Below are 21,100 nucleotides of genomic sequence, written 5' to 3'. Positions count from 1 at the left end.
TTATCTCATTCCAATCTCACAGCAATCGTCACATAAAGTATTAATCCTTATCCGGAGAATTAATTTTGTTTATCAAATCTTATACAACATTACTAATTTTTAAGAAATTGTAAGATCCTGCATACGTAAGTATACGTCTACTTTACGCAGTGAAGACAGTAATCTTAAAAAATAAATTTAATTTAAATTCCGCAAAGAATTTGACAAATTTCCATCATCGGATAAGGATTGCTAAAACAGGGAACGTAGTTTCGCAAAATATACGTATAAACACGCGACTCGACACATGAATTGCAGGTAATTAGGCATGAACTGTCGATGGGTGGCACGCTGGACTTTAACTTCCAGCAAGGAGTAATGGGCACCGTGCAGGTCAGCGACGGCAATGTCGTTGGTCAGAATGGCGGCGTCGTCTCTCAGAACACGGGCGTCGTCATCGGCACGACGACCGGTAACGCGCCGGGTGTCTACGTAAGCACGAATGCGGCAACCCCCGCCGCGACCCCCTCGTGGGTTCACTAGCAGTTAACCCCCCTGCCCTCGACACCCCCGTCGTCCTTGCCGATGCCACTGTTGTCCGACGGATCGCTGGATAACTACTGCGGGACGACCGAAGGGCAGCTCATCGGTGAGTTCCTTGAGTTTCAATTTCTTGATTTTCAAGTTATCGCTTGTAATCACGATTATTATGCGAGACGAAACGTTGGTAGATTAAATCGCGCAATTGTTGATCACCCGAATTTTCACTTGGGGCAAAGTTCGTGCTTATTTCTTAGGAAAGAATTATAGGTAAAAAAAATATATATACATATAAATATGTCACGTATGTATGTATGCATGTATGTACGAAACAGAATTTAATTTATAACAACTCTACATAAAATCATCCATCATGTAAGATTTTCTAAGAGTGTCTAGGATACATTTATCTAGTTTTATCACTCTAAAGCTATATTCGTGATATATTTAATGAGTATTTCACATTAAGCTCGAATGATCGTCAATAACTTCATCGGGTATAATTCATTCTATTTTGTCAACTTTAATAAACAAAAAGAAGTTAAACTAATTTCTAGGCAGTAGCTTCACTTAAATACATTACGTAAATGTGAAATAAGGGAAAGACGTAAACCTATATGTCATCCATCTGTTAGATGTTAGAGTCCGCGAATCGATATATCATTTTCGCGGGGCTGATTAATCATCCGGAACTTCACTCAGGATCTTTCGCGAACTTTCTCTCACATCGCGTTTTCGATCATGGAACTATGAAGCGAGAAAGATATCCGGCGGATGCAAGAGGGAATGGAGGGCAGAGGGAGCGGGTCATTGATTGCCCCCTCGTGCACGCAAAATAATATTTGCATACTCGTGTCATAACAGTGCTCAGCCGTATGGTATTTAATAAATCGCTTCGACGTTTTGTACCTTCCGTCCCCTGACCCTCTCGGCCCCCCGTACCCCCGCCTTCCGCCATTTCGTACGTGCCGACACATTCATATAGCGGCAACCCGTGTTCCGACGGTGTTTTGTGCGAAATCGCTATTGACTTGGACGCGATAACAATTACATCGCCGCGGGCCGCGAATTTTATGGAAAGCCTTAACACAATATTGCTGATCGCGATCACGCGAAAACAGTCGCATTTTGTTTAACGAAGGAGCAAAGCGGCGAACAATTATGCGCGTTCGCGAAAAAACACTCGAGCGGATCCTCCATTTTCTTGCGAGACTCAAGGGGTAACACGCGTGGTCTCCGCACGTTCAGCGATACAAACGCGAGTTTCTCCATTTCCATGACCTATTTGTGTCCAAATGTAAGCTACGTAGTTGATAAGAAAAATGTAACTAATGAAGCTCCTCGGCACGAATAATGTACTGATAATTATTTTAGACAATACTTTTGAGAAGAGTAGTTTAATTTTCTTAGCGTTTGTAAGAAAGTTATATGTTACAGAGGTTATATACATGTTACAAAGAATTGTATAGAAATGTAATCAGAAAATTGGTTTCCTGGAAATAAAATTGATAGATGGAGAATATCCAAAGCATACCTGTGTTTTTAATACAACAATTCACACGCTAGAAAATAAAATTGTTTCAAAAGTCAAGAGCAAAAGTACAATTCACGAATGGCTGTTCACGCGCTTACGAGAGACGATAATTCCTTCTGCATCGTTTCCCAGAGTATTCGTTTACGGCGTGCTTAAATATTCGCGTCGCTTTGCAGCGACCTTGGACAATTTACACGAAATTACACTGGCAATCGCGTCCGGATAATGTGATCTGTCTCTCTCTTTTTCCCTCTCTCTCTCTCTCTGCTGAGTTCGTAGAGCTTGCTAGCGATAAAAATTAAAACGTTTTCGCGTTTTTTTTCATCGATTCCTTTTTTTTCGCCCTCTCTTTTGATAACGGAGGAGGATAGTATGTAGAGACGTAACGTGATTTCTCGGAGAAAATCGTTTTTGCTGTTAGTACATCGTAACAAAGCGACTAAAATAACTCCCACTTCGCCACCGATGCCTTTTAATCTTTAACGTACACACAAGAGTGCGATGTAATTACAGCTTTATCCTACCATTTCGCTGTCGTCGTCGTCGTGGTCATCGTTGATACCACACTAATGAAGATAAAAATGTCGTACAAATGCACGGATGAGCGTTCGACGATATTAATCATACACTAGTAATCGCGTTCTAGCGTGTGCTTTCCGGTAGTCAATTGCAACTCTGGCTGGATGTTGGCTTTCTCTCGCGATCCGCGCAATTGCGTGATCGGCGCAATAACGTTTTTTTTTTCGAGTGTGAGTCAAAAAGAAACGTCGAGAATAAAGCGTAATCGTTTGCGATTCGTTCACAACCTATATTTATATTGCGATTTGTAAATTGCTGTGTATTCGTCTGTTTAACAATATATAAGATAAAAAAATATATAAAATTAAATAATTGAGGGGATTCCATTTAATATAAAATAAAAATGAAATTAAACCAAAATATAAAACTATATAAGAAGTCGATCAATAAAATAACAAATTAATAAATTGAATGCGAGCGCGCATGCTAGCTCTCTCGTACACGCAGTCATTCATGCCATTCAGCCATTCATGCGACCGTCAAAGACGCTGATCTCATTATCACGCCGGGCCGCCGATTTTTCTTGCTCCTGCGCATCATCGTCATCGGGCGGCAGCAAAGCGCAAAGCGCAAAGCGACGGGCAGACAGCGAGAAAAAATGACTCGAGCGTTTGGCCACGCGAGCGGCTCATTTTTTTTCCCCACCCCTCCCAGACAACCTCTTTTGGCGATTGCACTCACATGACAGCCTACTTTGTTGTCCCTACTGGCGCGGATATTATTTACACGGTGGAATATATCGGCCCGAGAGAGATATTAGCTTTCAGAAAAATATTTTTCAGAGCGGCGAACGCGCGCGAGCGGCGAAAAAATACCGCCCCCGGGCTTACGCCCCGGTATATTAACGCCTCCGGCCGTTCCAGTAGTTTGTTGTGCGTATGAAACCGGTATGCACGCCGATCTCCGTTAGTTCCGAGGGGGATCGATGTCTTTTTGTTTCCTCTCTCTTTCTTCCTCATTCTTTCTCTCCCTCTCTCTCTCTCTCTTTCTCTTTTTTTCGTCCGACTGTATATCCATTTGCCGTCTGGCGGAAAGGGCATGAATTCGAGGGTTTGGATAAAACCGATACTGCCGCAGCGAGCGGAGTACAACGCGACGCGTAAGAAACGCGCTCCGAGGCACGGACGTTTCAACGCGGCGGCGGCGGCGGCGGTGGTGCTTGCCGTGACGGTGACAGGAAAAATTCCGCAGTAATTCTTGGTACTGGATGGAAAAATTTCTCCTATCGTTTGAGAAAATATTTTCAATCATTTTTACGGGCTACAATTCCACCTAAGGCGATAGCAGAAACAAATTTATTGAGCACGGAGAGTCTGGGGATCTTCGATCGGCGATAATTGGCACTTTGTCCTAAAGCGCGTTTGCTTTACGTAATCGGTTAATATCTCTAATTGTAAATCAGAGTGGAAATTTCCATTCTATTTTCTGTATCTAGCACAATGTGACGTGAGACGGCGTTTCTTCTCAAGTAACGGATAACGAGAAGAGGGTTGATAACGTGATAATCCGTGAATCACTTCGTTTTATCGAGCGCGACGATAAAGGAATGAGGGAGAGTCCGGCCTTATCCCGCCATCGCCCTGTAAAACTACTCGCGAGAGTAGTCTCGACCACCGAGCGGAAACTACGAAACTACGAGAAGCGTCCCTCATTAAACGAGAGCGCGCTCGGCGAAACTTTTGTCGTCCGAAATAACAATGGAGTCTCTCGAGCGCCGGATTATTTCGAGATCACACGGTACATGACTCTAATTGAACGACTTCCGGTCGGCGTCGCGCTAATGGAGAACAGATTTTCGGATCCGTGCCGCTCGTAAACTCGCGGTCGAAACTCGAAACTCGCTCGCCCCCGATCAGTTCCTTCGCGAAAACTTCCAAGTTAAAACAAAAAAAGCATCAACGAGAGAGAGGGGTGGAGGGTGGGGGGGAGAGACAGAGAAGAAAGAAAGAGGACAGGCAGAAGGGGCGAGAAGAATAGGAACAAAGTGGGCAGACCAAGGGATGCAACGATAGATCGAGGTAGAGAGCATGTAGGTTGCGGAATGAGAGAGGACGGGTTGCTCGTCTGACAAGGTTGGGTGGCAAGGGAAGAAGTCTTTTCTTCCTCCTGTCTTCTCCCTCCCCTTTCTTCACTTCTCTCCTCCACCAACTTTATAATTCTTGCGACGCTTTTGGGGAATGAGATTGTCGGGAGGGGGGAGGGGCGGCAAGGGCGGACGGAGGCGACCAGGGGGTGGCCGGGCTTTAAGGTAGTCCGCTGGCGCCAGTGACGTCTGCCGAATAGCTGCTGACTCCCAGACTCCTGCAGTTTCGGCTAAGTGGTTCCCTTTTGCCCCACTTGAGCGTCTGTGAACGTACACCTTCTTCCTCCACACTCGGGAGCGCGCCTATCGACAACGAAGGCTGATGAATGCTGGATTTTCTATCGACCGATAGGAGACCGTAAGGCGGTTTAGGGCGACAAGTACGTCAAAACATTTTGTTAAGGTTTCAAGTCTTACGGGTCAAGGTTTAGTCGCGCGTACATGTGACGAAAGATTGCCTTTTTTTTTATACGTGAATAAGATACATTTTCATCATAGAGGAATCCGAAAATAATGAAATTAACTTTAAACTTATAAATTGTTCAAGCTTTTCATCGCTAAAATAAGAACTTTGTCATATTACAAATAGATAGTATAATTGTTTCCCGTATTGCAATATGCATTTTTAAATAATTCATAATTAAGAAGGTATCATTAGTAAGTAATAGAAAAAAAATTTATGTCAGATAATCTGAGAAATTGAATTCTAAAGGTAATCAATTTTATCTATAGATATTTATCTAATAATATTATGTTAGATATAATTATAGATTACATATTAGAAATGCGCGATTAGTAGAGAACAAAATGCTTAAACTTCATTTAATAGGTAGTGACACTTCTGCGATCTTGATGAATCGATTACGACAAGAAAGACGTGCCACACGTGTCAAAACTTAATTACATTCTGCAGACGATGACTGACGTAATTGGATGCCGAACGGTTGGTTTATTAAAGTTTCGAGTACTGCTGGATCATCGCCAATCTTATATTAGTAAGCAAAAGAGTTCGCGAGTCATTTAATCCTCGAGTTGCTGTATCGTATTCAAGGTCATTCCTTATTACGTTTTTATTAAAAATAAGTTATTTGATAAGATTTTAAAAATTACATTAAATTAAATTAATTAATAAAATTAAAAGTAAAACATGTGGTACTAATTACTACGGTTTAAACAGTTATAATTTAATTGAAATGATACTTAACATTTTTTAAATTTTAATTAAATGGCAATATTATATTATATTAATTTAGAATCTTTTTTAGACTTTATTTTTAGAAAGTATAATTTAGATTTCGGTTTTTAACTGATTTTTCGTTTGCATAAATGCGTACGGTGACTTTAAATTCAAAAGGTTCTGAACTGGCGTTTATAATATGCTCGACCTCACTACTTTATATTGAAAAAAGTTATACGTGCATTCACGTGTATTCCTTTAGTGGAACGTACAAGTCGACGTCACTCGATGAAAAGGGCTTGAGCTTTTTTTTCTGGGTCAAGGCTCAACCCTTTTGTACTACCTGCAACCCCAGAGAACGTGTCTTAAAAATGGTTAACTGAAGAGGCGTATCGTGTGGGCATTTATTTTCTGTCGAAACTTCGATTGCCGCGATTTTACCAAATAAAACATTCGTGAAAAACCTTGTATATTATCGAGCAGGATGTGGAATTACGTGTATTTTCCTTTGAGATTCATAACTTATACGGTCTTATTTCTTTCCTTCTCTATTTTTTGCTAATATTTTTTAGAATAATATATACACTTCAATATACATGGACTACCGCACTGTATCACTAACCTTATAAGATGTGGTTTTCTTCGATATTTCGACAATTAGACTCGGTTGTCCTCAATGACCATTATTATGCGTTAGCAAAGGGATACATTATTATCATAATATAACAATACTCCTGGTTACGGCTGGTTACGGCAATTAAGCTCCCCTGACCCAAAAAGGAATTGAACTATACGTTTAGAATCGCCAATGCTACTGGGAAAACCGACAGGGGTGACACGGTTGTAGGCCGCGCGCAAGATCGCCGTTAGTGTCACCGCTAGTGTAGGGATGAATATAAAAGCAGCGACGATACGTCTCGTCGACTGCGAAATTTAAGATGAATCGGTACGTTCTTGGCCGGCGTTCCACTTTTGGAAAGTTTCGTTTATTCGTTTTCTCGGAAGGACAAATGTAGTTTTGAATGCAATTGGATAGCGCCTCCGTTGAAGTATTTAGGTTGAGTTACGGTCGCATAAAGTTAAACAAGTTGATCAAACGAAACTTAGAATAACTTCGTGTAATGTATAAAAAAAAAAAAGAATCATACAAACTCGTAAAGGATATTCAACATCTTGAAGAGAAAACATACATACATATATGAGAAGAATTTTCTTTTAAATCTGAATCTTAACCCAACATGTCTATGGTTTTTTTTTTCAGTGTTATTCATTGTGTAAATTAGATTGTTTCTTAATAATAAAGAAGTATCTTATACGTTGAATTTGAAGTTTCAATATTTTGTACTTATTTATAAATTTTAATTCATAAATTTTTTACAATTTATACTTGAATCATTATAATAGATTATTGTGTCAAAAACTTTCTCTCTCTCTCTCTCTCTCTCTCTCTTTCTCTGTCACGAAAGTGAAGGAAATACCGAGACTTGTCGTTTAAATGTGTAGAAATCAATCCATGTGTCTTCGGACTGCGCGATGACTACCGCGTAGCGACGGCATCGCAAAAAGCGTATGTATAAAAGAGGCCTAACGCTCTTCTCGAGACTTCTTAACCCACTTTTCTACGGAACCTGCGATTCGGCGCGAGCATCGCTCCCGATCCATCGATCAAACGTTCGATCCGGTTCTTACTCTAGAAAACTGCGATACGATTCACGTTACCACGGTTACCACGGAATCGCAACAACACTTTTTGCAAACTTTTCGTTTAGATTACGGATTACATCGGCGTCTTTCTTTCTTAAAGGCAGCATCACGGCGAGGCACAGATTCAGACTCTATATACGATATACTTTCACACATTTCGGGCAACAGTTTACCCAATTAAAAAAAAAAAAAAACTCGAAGAGCGTGAAACTTCGATATGCGCCAACTCCGGAAATACGTTTGAATTCGTTCAAACATATTTGACCGAGACGTGATGCCACAGCTTCGCGGATTCCACTCTTTAACGTTTAACGTCGCGACATCCGTTCTGGTCATTTCTCGTGGCCTCTTCCGTACAAGTAGGAGTAGCTTCCAAGCAAGTAGGAGTGGTCATTCGAACTAGGCGGCCTCGACGTTTCCGCCGTTAATGCCAATAAGGAATGCCGCCGGGTGTGCATTCCTTCGAGCAGAAAGTCGCGGGACGGAGAAAAGGGGAGGGCGGCGAAGAAACCAAAAGGATCGCCGGAGGGGCGGGATGCTGGGATTGCATAAATAGAATTGCAGCTTCCTTCGCGCGCGCACGTCGTGTACACGTGCGCGACTGTCGTAACGGCACACGCCGGTCAATAACGGCATTCCGACTCGCAGGAAATTAAGAACGAGTCACGTCACGGGCATCTCGACGTTCAGCCTTCTGCCCTTAATCAGGAGTAATGTTCGCGGAGGGAGAGAAGGTGCAGGACGACGAAGACGAGATGGGATATAATCGCGAGAGATGTAAAGAGTCGCGTTTTACTTTTCAAAGAGATTCTCATCGTCACCTTGTAACCTTATTTCACGATGACTATTGGAATGCTAATAATCCGACATAAATCTTAATTATTTCTCGGCGATTTGTGTCATGACATTCGTCACATTTCCTTACAGAGATATTTCACGTGGGAATGTTAAATCAATTACAATCGATGTTCTGAAAATCTTCGTTTCTTTACAAAAAATATTTTCTACATGAAAATAACTTATTTAGAGAGATTTCTGCGTAAAAAATAATTATGTCGACTGAAAAAACTAAAGACCGATGAAACCACAGATGAAAGTTAAAGTAAAAAAAAAGGGGGCTGTATCTATTTATAAGTCTGCATAAAGGCAGAATAATTAGAGGCGCGCAAACTATATATGGAATTTAATTTTTAATTTTCCACGCCTGGATTATGGAAATATATAACGAAAAAAAAATTCATAAAAAATATTCACACGCATACAACACGGCATATTTTGTCGCAGCATGCGTCGTCAATACGCGATTCTAATTATTGCTTGACACGCACGCTTCAGTTAAAAAGTATACTGCAACATCGTTTTTTATCAAATAAATTTTCATATAAATTTTTAACCTAATCCTTTTTTAATATTTTCTCCGACGCATTAACACAAAATTGACCATGGCGTGTCTCTAGAAATCAAAATTTCTTTTTCTTGTCCAATTATATCATTACCACTTTTACATATTAAAAAAAAAATATATAGAAAAAGTAATCTAAACATAAATGATATGAAATTGTTTCCACAGTTCCGTTCATCGAAATTTCATTTTTGATGATCAATTTTCTTATTTTTCAGATAACTTTATTTTATTTTTAAAATAAAATAACTAGGAATATTACAAGATATTAATTTTTACAAGAAATTTTTATTACGAAAGGAACAAGAGCAATTTAGAAAAATTTACGACTATTGAATTAATCTTTCAGAAATTGCAACTTATTAATTAAATTATTCATTGACATTCGGAAGATAAAAATATTAAATTAAAAGTAAGATAGATCAGAAATTTTCAGAAATGAATTATCATGTGCTAGTATTTCAGATGAAACAAAACGTCTTCTATTTTCCTTGGTTTATCATAAAAGTAACAAATTTTGATCCTGAGAGATTATAATTTCTTTCAACTTGATTTCACACGTTAAGGAATGATGCCTGGACGACGATCTGAATTTCTCTAGTTCTCAACCCTTCGTAAGTGTAATGACGTAACTATAACGTCGCAGTAACGTCGGCCGGCCTGCGGGGGGTTGAAGCACGAAGAAGGGCGCCAACCGACGCTTCTAGGCGGGGGTGACCGGCTCTTGCGGTCTTGCCTAATCGAGCGTGCGTTTCCGATGAATTATTCAGGATCGAACACTAGTCTCCGAGCTGGTCGTCCTTAGCCGTTAGGCATTTATTCTCATTATGCGGTTTGCCTGTCCTATGTTTCGTACGAACGCCGCCGATAAGACGCCCTTCCTCTTTCACACCCCGCGTCCGTCTGGCTTACGGAAACTCTCGTTAACCCTTTTAATATTTAATATATTTAACGTTCCTCTGGGAAATTTCTTTAGAATATTTAGAATTTATAATTTAGTTGAAATTTAATACATTATAACATCGCTGAGCTAGAAAATTTATAAATTTTATATAGTCTGAAAAAGTCAAATCTAAGCAAGATTACGGAAAGAATGGTTTTATTCAAGTATTCTAAAAATACAACTACAGGTCCAAAAATAATTTTATTGACTATAAAAAAATATTTATGAAGGACGTTTAAGCAAAATGAGTAATGTTGCAAAAAGTTTTGAGTAACTGGCTACATAATCATTTTAATAGTCAAATAAAATTATTTTTAGTTTTATATTTGAAGCTAAATTTTCAGATACTTTAAGCAAACCATTTTTTCTATGTAGTAGAGTATTTTTAAATTAGAAAATGTTCTCTCTCTCTCTCTCTCTCTCTTTCTCTCCTTCTCACACACAAACTTTTTCCTAGGGCAAAGTTTAAACCTCATCAAATATGGTCAAAAAATTATCAAAGAAAACAAGAAAAAAATATAGAGATATAAAAGTTTTATTATTCTATTATTCTCAAGTTATGGAAAAATGCTTAACGGAATTCGCAAGCAATATTTATATCCGACATGATCGAGCAAGACGGCCACGCGTTTCTGACGTACTGTAGGCGCACATACTGCAGCGCGCACCATTAGAAATTCTAATCGAACCACGACGTTCACGCACGCCTCTCGAACGCGCGCTGCGATTGGTCGACCGGTCGTTTGCAATAAACCTGTCTGCCGCGTTTCAGTCGTAATTGCGCGCACGATCCATAAATTGCACGACTCTATAGGTCTCAGCCTCTCCTTTTTCTCTCCCTTCCGTAATATCGTTAAAATTTTCAGCATTGATTAATTTCATAGTTATCGATATCTCAATAAAAAATCGTCGTATTCCCCATCGTATGTCTTCTAATATCCGGGAATAAAGAAACATGATCGTAGAACATTCTGTATACCATTTCTTATTACTTTTGCACTAATAATTTAATTCAATTCATCTTTTCTATTATTAACTATCTTTTATTTTGTACGTTTTGAGAGGAAAGTAATTTTTCGAGATAAATAAAATAAATTCTTTAAGATCCTTCTTTCCATCTTTCTAACTTTTAAACATGCAGAAAAATAGTCATAATCAATGTCTATATTTATGGTGACCTGACTTGATGAAAAATTGATTCTATAACGCGGCAAGAGCAATTAAACGCGGCTGCCCGATGATCACACAGTAGGACGGACGAGTAAAACGGGAGGAAATAAGGAAAAATCACGGTTAAGAGTGGTTTAATTGATTTTACAACGACCGACATCGCTAAGTAGACCGTGATAGGTTCTCGGTGTCACGCATCGATAACCGCCCGGCTGCTTTTTAATACACCCAGGTCTTACGCCTTTCATTACATAATTTCGCGTATGTGGGTCGCGAACAGGAATTAAATCGATATTGAAAACTGCGCCAGAATTAATCCCCCACTATGAGGTTTCATTTTTAGGATCTCCATGCTGTAATGGAATTTTGAATCCAAATCGAAAAAAAAAAAGAAATAAAATTATAATTACGTTGAATTAATAAGTATTAAAATAAACAAATTTTCAGCCAAGAAAGCATAAAATATCGTATACCCGAATAATTTGTCTGCTTTGTGTATGTTCCGTAAAAGAGAATTTCACGAAAAAAGGTCTGAATTTTAAATCATTTTATATCATTTTGTATTTATATTCTCTCCATGCTTACTTATTATAATTTAATAAAAATAATTAAAAAAATATCTTGCCTTGAAAAAAGTGTAACAAACCAGATTTAAAAACTTCTCTTTTATGTAAAGCTACGATGTGTAGGAGTTAGCATAGTTTGACATTTATGCCTCCAATTTTTAGGATCACCTTTTTTCTTTTTTTAAAATGGAAATCACTTTTCTCAATAATATCACGGTGGAATGTCACTTTCCATTGAATTAATTACATTTTTTAGTCCCCCCATCGCCACTTTTTTTGCACTCCGCTTAAAAATCTCTGATTACATAAACTACTCGTTTCGACAATCGTCATTAAGATTCTTATGTAAGCGACGCTTCGATTACATTTGATAAATATACATAACACTTTACGTGTTGCCAATCAACGAGCGATAGCCGACAAATTGCGCGGGTTTTATCTCGCAACTCGGTAACTGCACGTTCGCACCTATGAAAGTAACAAACGCGAGAGAGACGTAACTCGCAAACTGTGCGTGTGATTAGTATGACAACGTGTCTCTTCTCGACTGAACGTCTCTCGTCATTCGTTAGCTTGTAAGCGAACACCCGCTAGATATCATGCGTGGCGCCTTGGCCTACGCACTCTGCTTGCGTAATGCTCGTGACGCGGTGTCAGGCTCTTCCCCAGCCAAGGCGAACTTCGTCCAAAAGAGTATGTACGGTATGCGTGCGCGTTCTACACGGTCGGTCATTTACACGTGTGCGTGAGCGAGCGCACGCGCGCCCGTGCGTAACCACGTGTGTGTCATCTGTATGTGCGCGCAAATCCAAATATATGCATGTACTACGGTTTTTTACGTATGTGAAATTTTTCTTTCCACGTGCGTATATACGGTTACACGAGGAATTTCTATGTATGGGTCGGTTTCACAAGAGGTGAGACTGACTTAAAAATGCGCCTTCGTTATCGGAGCTTTTGACAGTGCCAGTCGGTTCTCCAGCAGCGGGAATAGAGAGATGTCGGCGACGATAATTTCGAGCGATAAAGCGCCGCGGCGTTTTAATAAAAATGTTCCCGGATCCGATATTTTATTTATTTTTGATATCCAGCCGGCCGCGTGCGTTCTGAATGTGTCTACACTTGACGTGCGTAAATATTTGTGACTGGTACGCTCTCGCTATTGTCGGGCTGAACGGTTGATTAAAATTTTAGGGTAAATATATCCGCCGGCGTATTTTTACGCGTCCGTTTCCGCGTTCGTGTTCCGCGTTATAATATACCTTCATAATATTTAGTTTGCGCTTTTATATCCGCCTTGTAATCTCCATAGTAATGTACATGCAAACCAAAATATCTTATACTTCCGCGTGACAATTTGCAACATTAAGACATCTGATAAGTCTTCCTTATCATCTCTTTTCAAACTTTCTTAATAAGATGCAATTGAAATTGTAATTAGATTTAAATATGAGTCAAATATAATATTTTTCATTTTTCATAAGAAAAGTTTCCCATTATATATACGATTTGGCATGTATTATAACAATTCCCATTTAATATATTACTTGGCAATAAATTTATACGCACAGAAACTCCAGCATTACCTCTGTTAAATTCCATTCATTTTTATATTAAATTAAATGAATATTATTTTTACCACGTGAATCTGGAAAATATAAAAAGGACTTGATACTGTACGAGTTTTATAAAGTAATTAACAGTTTACGAGAAAATTGACTACTACCGTTTATTATACTAATACTGACTATACTACTGACAAGTCGAGCTTGTAAGAGATAAGTGCATGATACGTCTCAATGGCTCGATGTCTCCCTATCGTTTCATTGTGATGAATGTTAGTCAGAATAAGTCTGAGCGTACCTGTGCGCATGTGGCTTGAATGCGCAGCAGATTGAACTGACATTTGGCGACTACTCAGTGCGGTTGCACTTGCTACGCACGTAGCAATGCACGCGGACAAAATGCACAAGTCATCTCATTAGTTAGTCATAGCTGACCGTGCCACTGAGAGTGCAAGTCTCGTTTTCTCAGTGGCTGCATTAACTACGTTTCAAAAGGAACAAAAGATTTTCGCATGTCATCGTGAATCTTTGTCTCCTCGCAATTATTGCATCAACTTTAAGCAGCGTATTAATATATTAACATAGCTGCATGCAAAGAATATTATTTCTTGTAATGTTATAAATTATATAGTTACACAGAGAAAGATTTCTTTAAATTTAATAAACCGTTTTGTTCGACTATTCCAAAGCATATATTTCTTTGTTTCTAATAAATTTTATTATATCTAAAGAAATCTGTATAAAATTTATTAAAACCAAAGAAACATATGCTTTGAAATAGTCGAACAAAACTGTTTATTAAATCTAAAGAAATCTTTCTCTCTGTGTACGAACCAATCGAACTATTAATTTATTTATAGGAAAGTAAAATATTTTTAAAGAGAGAAGATAGATTTTACATGTATATTAGTTTTGTGATACATACAAATTATTTATTTATTTTATAAAAAGTATTTTCTATATTTGGATAGCTCTCTGAAAGATGAAATTCCATTACTTCTTTCGATGAGCAATTTTTTATATACTTTTAACTATTTGCGAATTTATTGCGAGAATTTATTGCCTTCACTAAAATTAAATATTTAACTTTTATTAAAGAAAGAGGGAGAGAGAGAGAGAGAGAGAGAGATAAAATATTTTAAACTGAAGATTGTTTCCAGAAATAGCCAAAATCTTGCGGAGCGTGTGGTATTTATTTCGGAAACATAAAAACATATGTATGCTTTTATTTTTTTAGCTATAAATCGGCGGGCTGCAAAAAATTTACTACGCAGGTCCGCAAGTCCGCCAAGTTAAACATCATTGTTGTGTACCATATTATGGAAATATTTCGACATTTTATACATTATTAAATATTTTTTTATAAGACTGACAAAATGCATCTGCGAGATTATGCAAAATTATATTCGACAGTTAGCCGCCAGAATTATCCTCAAAAGATATTCTTGATTCACGGATATTTTTAAAACATTAACGAACAGATTTTATTGCTTTATCGAAAGATTGATATCGTTTAAAATTTTTACATGTTAAAGATCATAACTGTATATATATATATATATATATAACTCGTTGTGGTTTCGTAATGGATATGAATTGTACACGCGCTTAACAACCAGTCACGAAATTCCGAAATCTATGAGCCGGAAACCTTTTTTCTCCGCATTGTCGGCTGATATCTTGTTCTCGGTTATAACTGTGCTATACCGCGGCACACGACACGATATTTTCGCGATTCGCATTTGGTAAGTTTATAAGACACGGAGAAAGTATTCACGGATTAATGAGCCGATGTATGAATAAAATTCGCAGTCTCAAATTTTATTTTAAAAATATAATTAAATTATGAGATTTTTATAAGCCATGAAAACAGAATATATCTATTAATTAATCTAAAATCTAAAACTTGAATCATGTTGCTTAGATACATTATATGTATATGGAAAAAAACTAAAAAATTAGTTAATTAAATAAAAGAATTCAGTGAACATTATATTTAAAATAAATGTTAAATCTCACTATCGCACCATAATCTTTAAATTTCTCTTTTCACAAATGACAGCATAGTCAATCTAATTTCGATACATGATTAAAATAAACTCTTCGAAAAGTTTTATTATTTATTTTCATAAAGACACTTTTTGCTGATTCGACTTAATGACATCATATAATAGGGATCACATAATAATTACGTCATCATTGACGTCGAGTTTCTTCTGAAATAATTAATGTCTATGTTTTTATTAAGTATTAATACTAAGCGTGAGTTTTGTAAATTTCTGGTTTTACCGCGATGATCAACAATAGCAATTTACTATTTTTGATATTTTTATAGCCAGATGATAGGTTAACGTCGTTTGCTGACCAACTGGCGCCTGAAAGCCAACTCACGCATATGCGGATGATATGCTTGGAATTTCTCGATATCCGAGATCGAGCTCGACGAAAAAGTAGGCCAGTTCGTATGCGCGCAATATGCGTGACCAACGATTTTTTCAAGTCACCCTTCTTGCATATATTTGGTCAGTCTCTATACATGAAAACTTTCTCGTCAGCAAGGGATTCTGTTACTTGCATCATGTAGCTCATTTTATTACCGTAAAACGAAAAGATTTTATTAAACACTATCGAACGCTATTATGTAATACAAACTTAAATGATATTCTATCAAACTTCAAAATAACAGACGAATATGGAAGTAAAATTTGCGTAAAATTGATAATACGCGCACTTTTTTGCGAGGAAAAAATTCTGCGGTAAAGTAGCAAACTAGACCAGTTAAATAATTGTATAAAAGTGAAAGAGTCAACTGTTAACTTATTGTGAGTCAACCTACTATTTTTCAGTTAGACTCCATGGGCTTTTAAGTCTTTGCGGATGATCAGACTCTTTAAAAGGAATTTTGTACACGATAAACGATGACTAATGCGCTCGAATAATTTTTTGGACTACAAATAGTCTAATTATATTAAGTCTATTAATTTTCATTTCCTAATAGATATCGATAGACTCGATAACGCACGACCACAGAACGGATCGTACATACATTCTACTTATAGCATGGCGAGCGAGCACGCACGCATAATGTCCAGCGAGTCGCAATCGGTGCACATGCGTCCACACTTTCTCACGCGTATGCGTGCGTGCAAGCACGCTCGGCTCCACTCGGTAACGTTCTAAAATAAGCCGCGAATATATAGGCCGTCGAGGCGCTCCATCTGCCCGTTGGAACTCCACGCACCGTTTATCATACCTGCCTACCTTATCAAGGAGAAAGGGGATGCGCTTCCTTTTAGTTTTTTCGCGTGAGAGAACGATTTGCGATTTGATGAGAAAATCGTGTGTGAAGTATAATGGAAAATCGTAAGGAGAAACTATTTTTTTAAACATGAGGGTCTCCATCTCCTTTCACGTCTCGTTATTTTTCATTTCAAAGAGTGGTTAAGTGACGACAAAAATATTCGTATGATGGAAATCGTTTAAGGATCCACGTATTCATGTATCATCCTGCATATACACACGGGAAAATCATTACGTCTCTTATTTTTACGCACATCTTTTATCTTTCTCATTGCTCCGCGTTATTCATGTTGTACGCAGTATATTCCCACAGTCAATATTAAAAGCTTAAAAACTGCCAATAATATTTCCGTCTTTTAGATCTAATCTTCAAAGAGGCGTTTTAAAATATACGTTGTTTTGCGTGATGGTGTTATAAATTGATTTTTTTGTGATAACTCAGACAAGCACAACACTAACAATAAGTTAATTACTCAAAGATAATTAGTGCGTAGTTTCACTTTATTCTAATATATTTTTGACAATACGTGTTGCCACATCCGTAGCTTCAAATCGACTCGTGCTTTTCGCATACGAATTTTGTCTCGAACCCTTGTCAGCGACGACGGCGCCGATAGTCAGTACTACTATATGATCATTCGGTCGATAATTCGAACATAAGTCCTAAAATATATGTTCACCGATTTACACCACTATTCTGCCTAATGGTTCATTTTACGCAATGAAGTGATTGTGTGACGAATGCGTGAAATTCGAAAGTATATCGATCGTGTATCACGATGTAAGAGTTTTAAGACGCGTGTGATATATCTCTCAAGGTCGTTTTGAATTCAGTCACATATATGCGAGAATGTGTAGCGCGGCTCGCTCAACACACGTGCTTCTATGCAACGTATACGTATATACGCGCAGTAAGTGATGACGTATATGAGGAATTAAGTTAATCTCGCAGTTAATTGATCGGGCAGATACGGAGGACCGAGCCCCTCTCTTTGCGGGAGGTAAAACCTGTATTCTAGATTATCAATATTTTTCCAAGTGTTCGTGCGGATTGTGTGCATGCACGGTGTGTGGTTAATAAATAATCTTAACGATCCAACCGTACAATTCCTATAGTTAACGACTTGAGAATTAATTTCCAGTAGTATTTAGCGAGTTGGTATCGATATACGATACGAAATTTACATTCTTTCATGAATTTAATATAATATCTTGCTGATTGTAATTTAAAAAAAATCTAATTGTTCTTCAAAAAATTGTTAATCACAAAAAATGCTTCTGTTAATAACTAGTTTATAATTGTTAATAACAATAACTAGTTTCAATATTGATTTTATTTTAATTGATTTAAAAGGAAAGGAGTATTAGTCATCAAATTTTAAACATAAAAAAATGTATGACATTTACATACAAGTAAATGGAGATAAATGAATTCTTAACAAGAAAAAATATGAATTGCTATTGTTCTGTTTGCGATTAAAGATCGTATTTAGATCGTCACGTTAGACGAGCGCACGTAATCGTTTAAAATAATGTGAAATTTAAATAACATAGACGGAAGGACTTCCGGCAATCGTCGTTGCAAAATCTGGCTTTTGGGGTGGGATCGCTCGCGTCTCTCTCTCTCTCTCTCTTTCCGTGTTCCTCGGACAGAGAGGAATTAGGTGGGAAATTATTTAAATTATTCCTTTCCAATGGGTGACAGGTCGTCGGTGGTGGCGGCGCGGGGTCGTGAAGGTGATGGGGCGAGGGGTGAGCGCGGCGGCGGCGGCGCCAACGCCGCCAAGGAGGACCACTTAATAAAGAGCCGCTGACAGCGTGACAGTAAAGTAACTTCGTTCGCCGGAATTTAAAATTAGATTCATAAAAATTATTCTAATAGATTCTCTTGCTGGCTGGCTGGCGGAGTCGCCGCTCAGGGCAAATGAGGCAAATTCGATTTGACACGCGGGCCGTTCCCGCATTCTTCTTCTGTTCCTCCACGACCTTTTCTCCTCGTCTCTCCACCCCTCATCACCATCGTCACCTTCCTTTTCTTCTTTCTCTTTCGCATCTTTCTCCTCGACGGCCTTGTCTTTCAGTTACCTCGAGGTTCGTCTCGCGAAAGGAGCGCAGCTGGAGCGAGCAGGACGAGTTATGCAAATGCCAACAATAACCGAACGTCAATCAGGGAGAAAGTTAACTTCCGGGGATATGGCTGCTAGTTTGCTTCTCCCTCTTCCCTCGTCTTTTTCCTCTTCTTCTTCGCCTTCTTCTCGGCGAGAAGGAGGTCCGAAGAAAGCGGTGCGAATAAGCGTCCCCGTCTATATAAATTAAGGGAAACCGATGACGGGGCTGCTGCGCGCGAGGACGAGCTCGTTCTTCGCGGCAGTGACAGCCGGAGGACGGGTCCTTCGAATGTAATTTAAAGTTTGTCGGGCCAGAATCCTCTGTGCGAAGTGCAAAAATGACCCCATCTTAAAGCGATGGTTTCTGCGTTTCGAGAAGTCCCCTGGCCTCCATCTTGAACGGCGACAATACCGCTAGATTTATTAGCAGTACAAGATGATAAATTTTATGTAGCATCGTGGACAAGTATTAATAATTATTATAAATATGTATCGTTTGATTTGTGTATATTATGTTATTTAATAATTTTACAATTATAAATAGATTAAAATTACAGAAATTTTTAAATTGTATAATTTAAATTAATTTTCAAAAGTTAGTTAAAATTAACTCAGTTTTATTTAATTAAAAATTTTTTAAATATTTAATTACTTCTTTATTTTTTAATTTTTATTTAAATTATACGTGGAGTCCGAAAAGTATTTAATATATGTATAATATAAGCGTATAGGAATATATTTCTAATAAAATTATTATCAAATATTTGTTGTGTAAATTGCGATGTACCGTTTTACTTGATCTTAGCTGCGAAATGAAACTGGATGAGCACCAGATCGCGATTACACGCGAGAATATTTAGCACTTTCCCGAGCCACATAGCCGAGCCATTTGAGAAGACACGGATCTCAGTTTTCGTGGTGTTTGAAACGGCGCTGCGAATAACCGGCATAATCAGTGCAGAAATTAAACCAATTAGTGTGAAGATAGCGGCCGGTCGTTGCGGGGATCAAATGGGGGAAAGGGGTAATTTAAACGTGCTCCAGCAAGCTTTCTCATTTCGTACCGTTTAGCTCCGAAAATAAAAGCCGCGTGCTTTGTGCTTTATGCACAAGCCCGCGACTCGACTGCACCTTTCAACCGCGATGCGAAATCTACGGTAAATCACGATGTCTCTCCGTATATGTGCGTTAATTTACTGAAAATTTTGCTCTCTCTCTCTCTCTCTCTCTCTCTCTCTCTCTCTCTCTTTCTCATTCGGGAGATCGTTTTAATCTGCTCGGCGTTGTAACGTTTTTAGCTATTTTGATTTGGTACGAACAATTTAAATTAATATCACATTAAATACTATTCGCGAACAAAACCGGTGAATTAAGTCCGCGTATATTTCGCGGGGTACGTTCGCAAATTGCACTCACTCGACCCCGATGCGAAATCCGCACAGAGTTATGACGTCGCGCGTATACGTGCTAATTAACATTACATTTATGCAGAAGAGCCCCATCGTGCAAAATAATATCCAAAACGTAGTAACGTTGACGCGAAAGAACAGCATATCACATCTTTCTCGTAAAGTTTCCTCATGAATTATTCTACTATTTCTTATTTAAATGTGTAATTCAAATGTATAACGATTAAACTAATAAAAGTTTTAGCATTAAAATTTATTTAAGTTGCAGATTTTGTTTGGCGCGTAATTCCTCTCATATATTATACTGTTGTTCAAAATTAATTATTAACTGCATTTGAATCGCTCTAATCTATTATTCAACAATACTATTCTGCCTTTATCGATAATGATATATTCACGTTGTAATACACTTGAATCATTATCAATTGATTTATATGTATGTGTTTAGATAAAAAAAAATACAATTCACAAAAATTTTTATAATAATTTGATTTTACTAGGTAAGATAAAGAATAATATGGCGTACATTTCAGCATAAGGCCGAATAAATTATGCGAATAATTTTATTATCGGGATGAATTAATTAAGAACAAACACATTAATTGAGAATATATGTAACTATACGGATTAATTATAAGAAAATCTTAAAATTAAATTAAAAAATCAGAAAAACGAAATTAGATACAACACGACAGTTGATTAATCAAACCATAACAATAAAGAAAGACGTATATTCTCTCGTCAGCTTAATTACTATGGACTTTATGCTTCGTTCACCCCTGTCGACAAACGGACGCATCGACATAATTAAAAATATTAAAGAAAAATACCTCTAATGTTATTTGGCGTCAAGAGATAGGAGCAAACTGCCTCTGCACTTCGAGAGGTCTCAAGTAAGAAGGTGAGCCTTTTGTACTTCAAAAGGTCTCAAGCGAAATAGAATCGCTTTGTGTACTTCGCCAAAGCTTGAGCAATAAGTTATAACCGCCTTGTGCACTTCGCCAAGACTCCAAATTAGACTCAGTCGCCTCTTGCACTTCG

General features: G+C 38.0%; 1 protein-coding gene and 1 long non-coding RNA gene across 5 annotated transcripts in view; one reads left to right on the top strand and one right to left on the bottom strand.

The window, feature by feature from the left end:
• Positions 1-21,100, bottom strand: part of LOC114255010 — an 88,987-nt gene that overhangs the window by 29,235 nt on the left and 38,652 nt on the right. The gene's annotated exons all lie outside the window — the stretch shown is intronic.
• The window catches only part of LOC105831006 (forkhead box protein O), a 156,540-nt gene that overhangs the window by 112,756 nt on the left and 22,684 nt on the right, over positions 1-21,100 (top strand). For 2 of the 4 annotated variants that reach the window (XR_004963479.1, XR_004963481.1), the window contains exon 7: positions 298-628. Coding sequence is in view for 1 of the 4 variants with exons in the window: in XM_036287629.1 (XP_036143522.1) it covers positions 298-522 (225 nt within the window). In the remaining 3 variants the exon portion in view is untranslated. Of the gene's footprint in view, positions 1-297; positions 2,050-21,100 lie in introns of those variants that run through there. The other 2 variants (XR_004963480.1, XM_036287629.1) reach the window with 2 other exon arrangements.

The sequence above is a fragment of the Monomorium pharaonis genome, chromosome 5 (assembly GCF_013373865.1).
Source record: "Monomorium pharaonis isolate MP-MQ-018 chromosome 5, ASM1337386v2, whole genome shotgun sequence".
In the NCBI taxonomy this organism is placed as follows: Eukaryota; Metazoa; Arthropoda; class Insecta; order Hymenoptera; family Formicidae; genus Monomorium; species Monomorium pharaonis.
The sequence above is the reverse complement of the archived record's forward strand: the minus strand, read 5'-3'. Positions and strand labels throughout refer to the sequence as shown.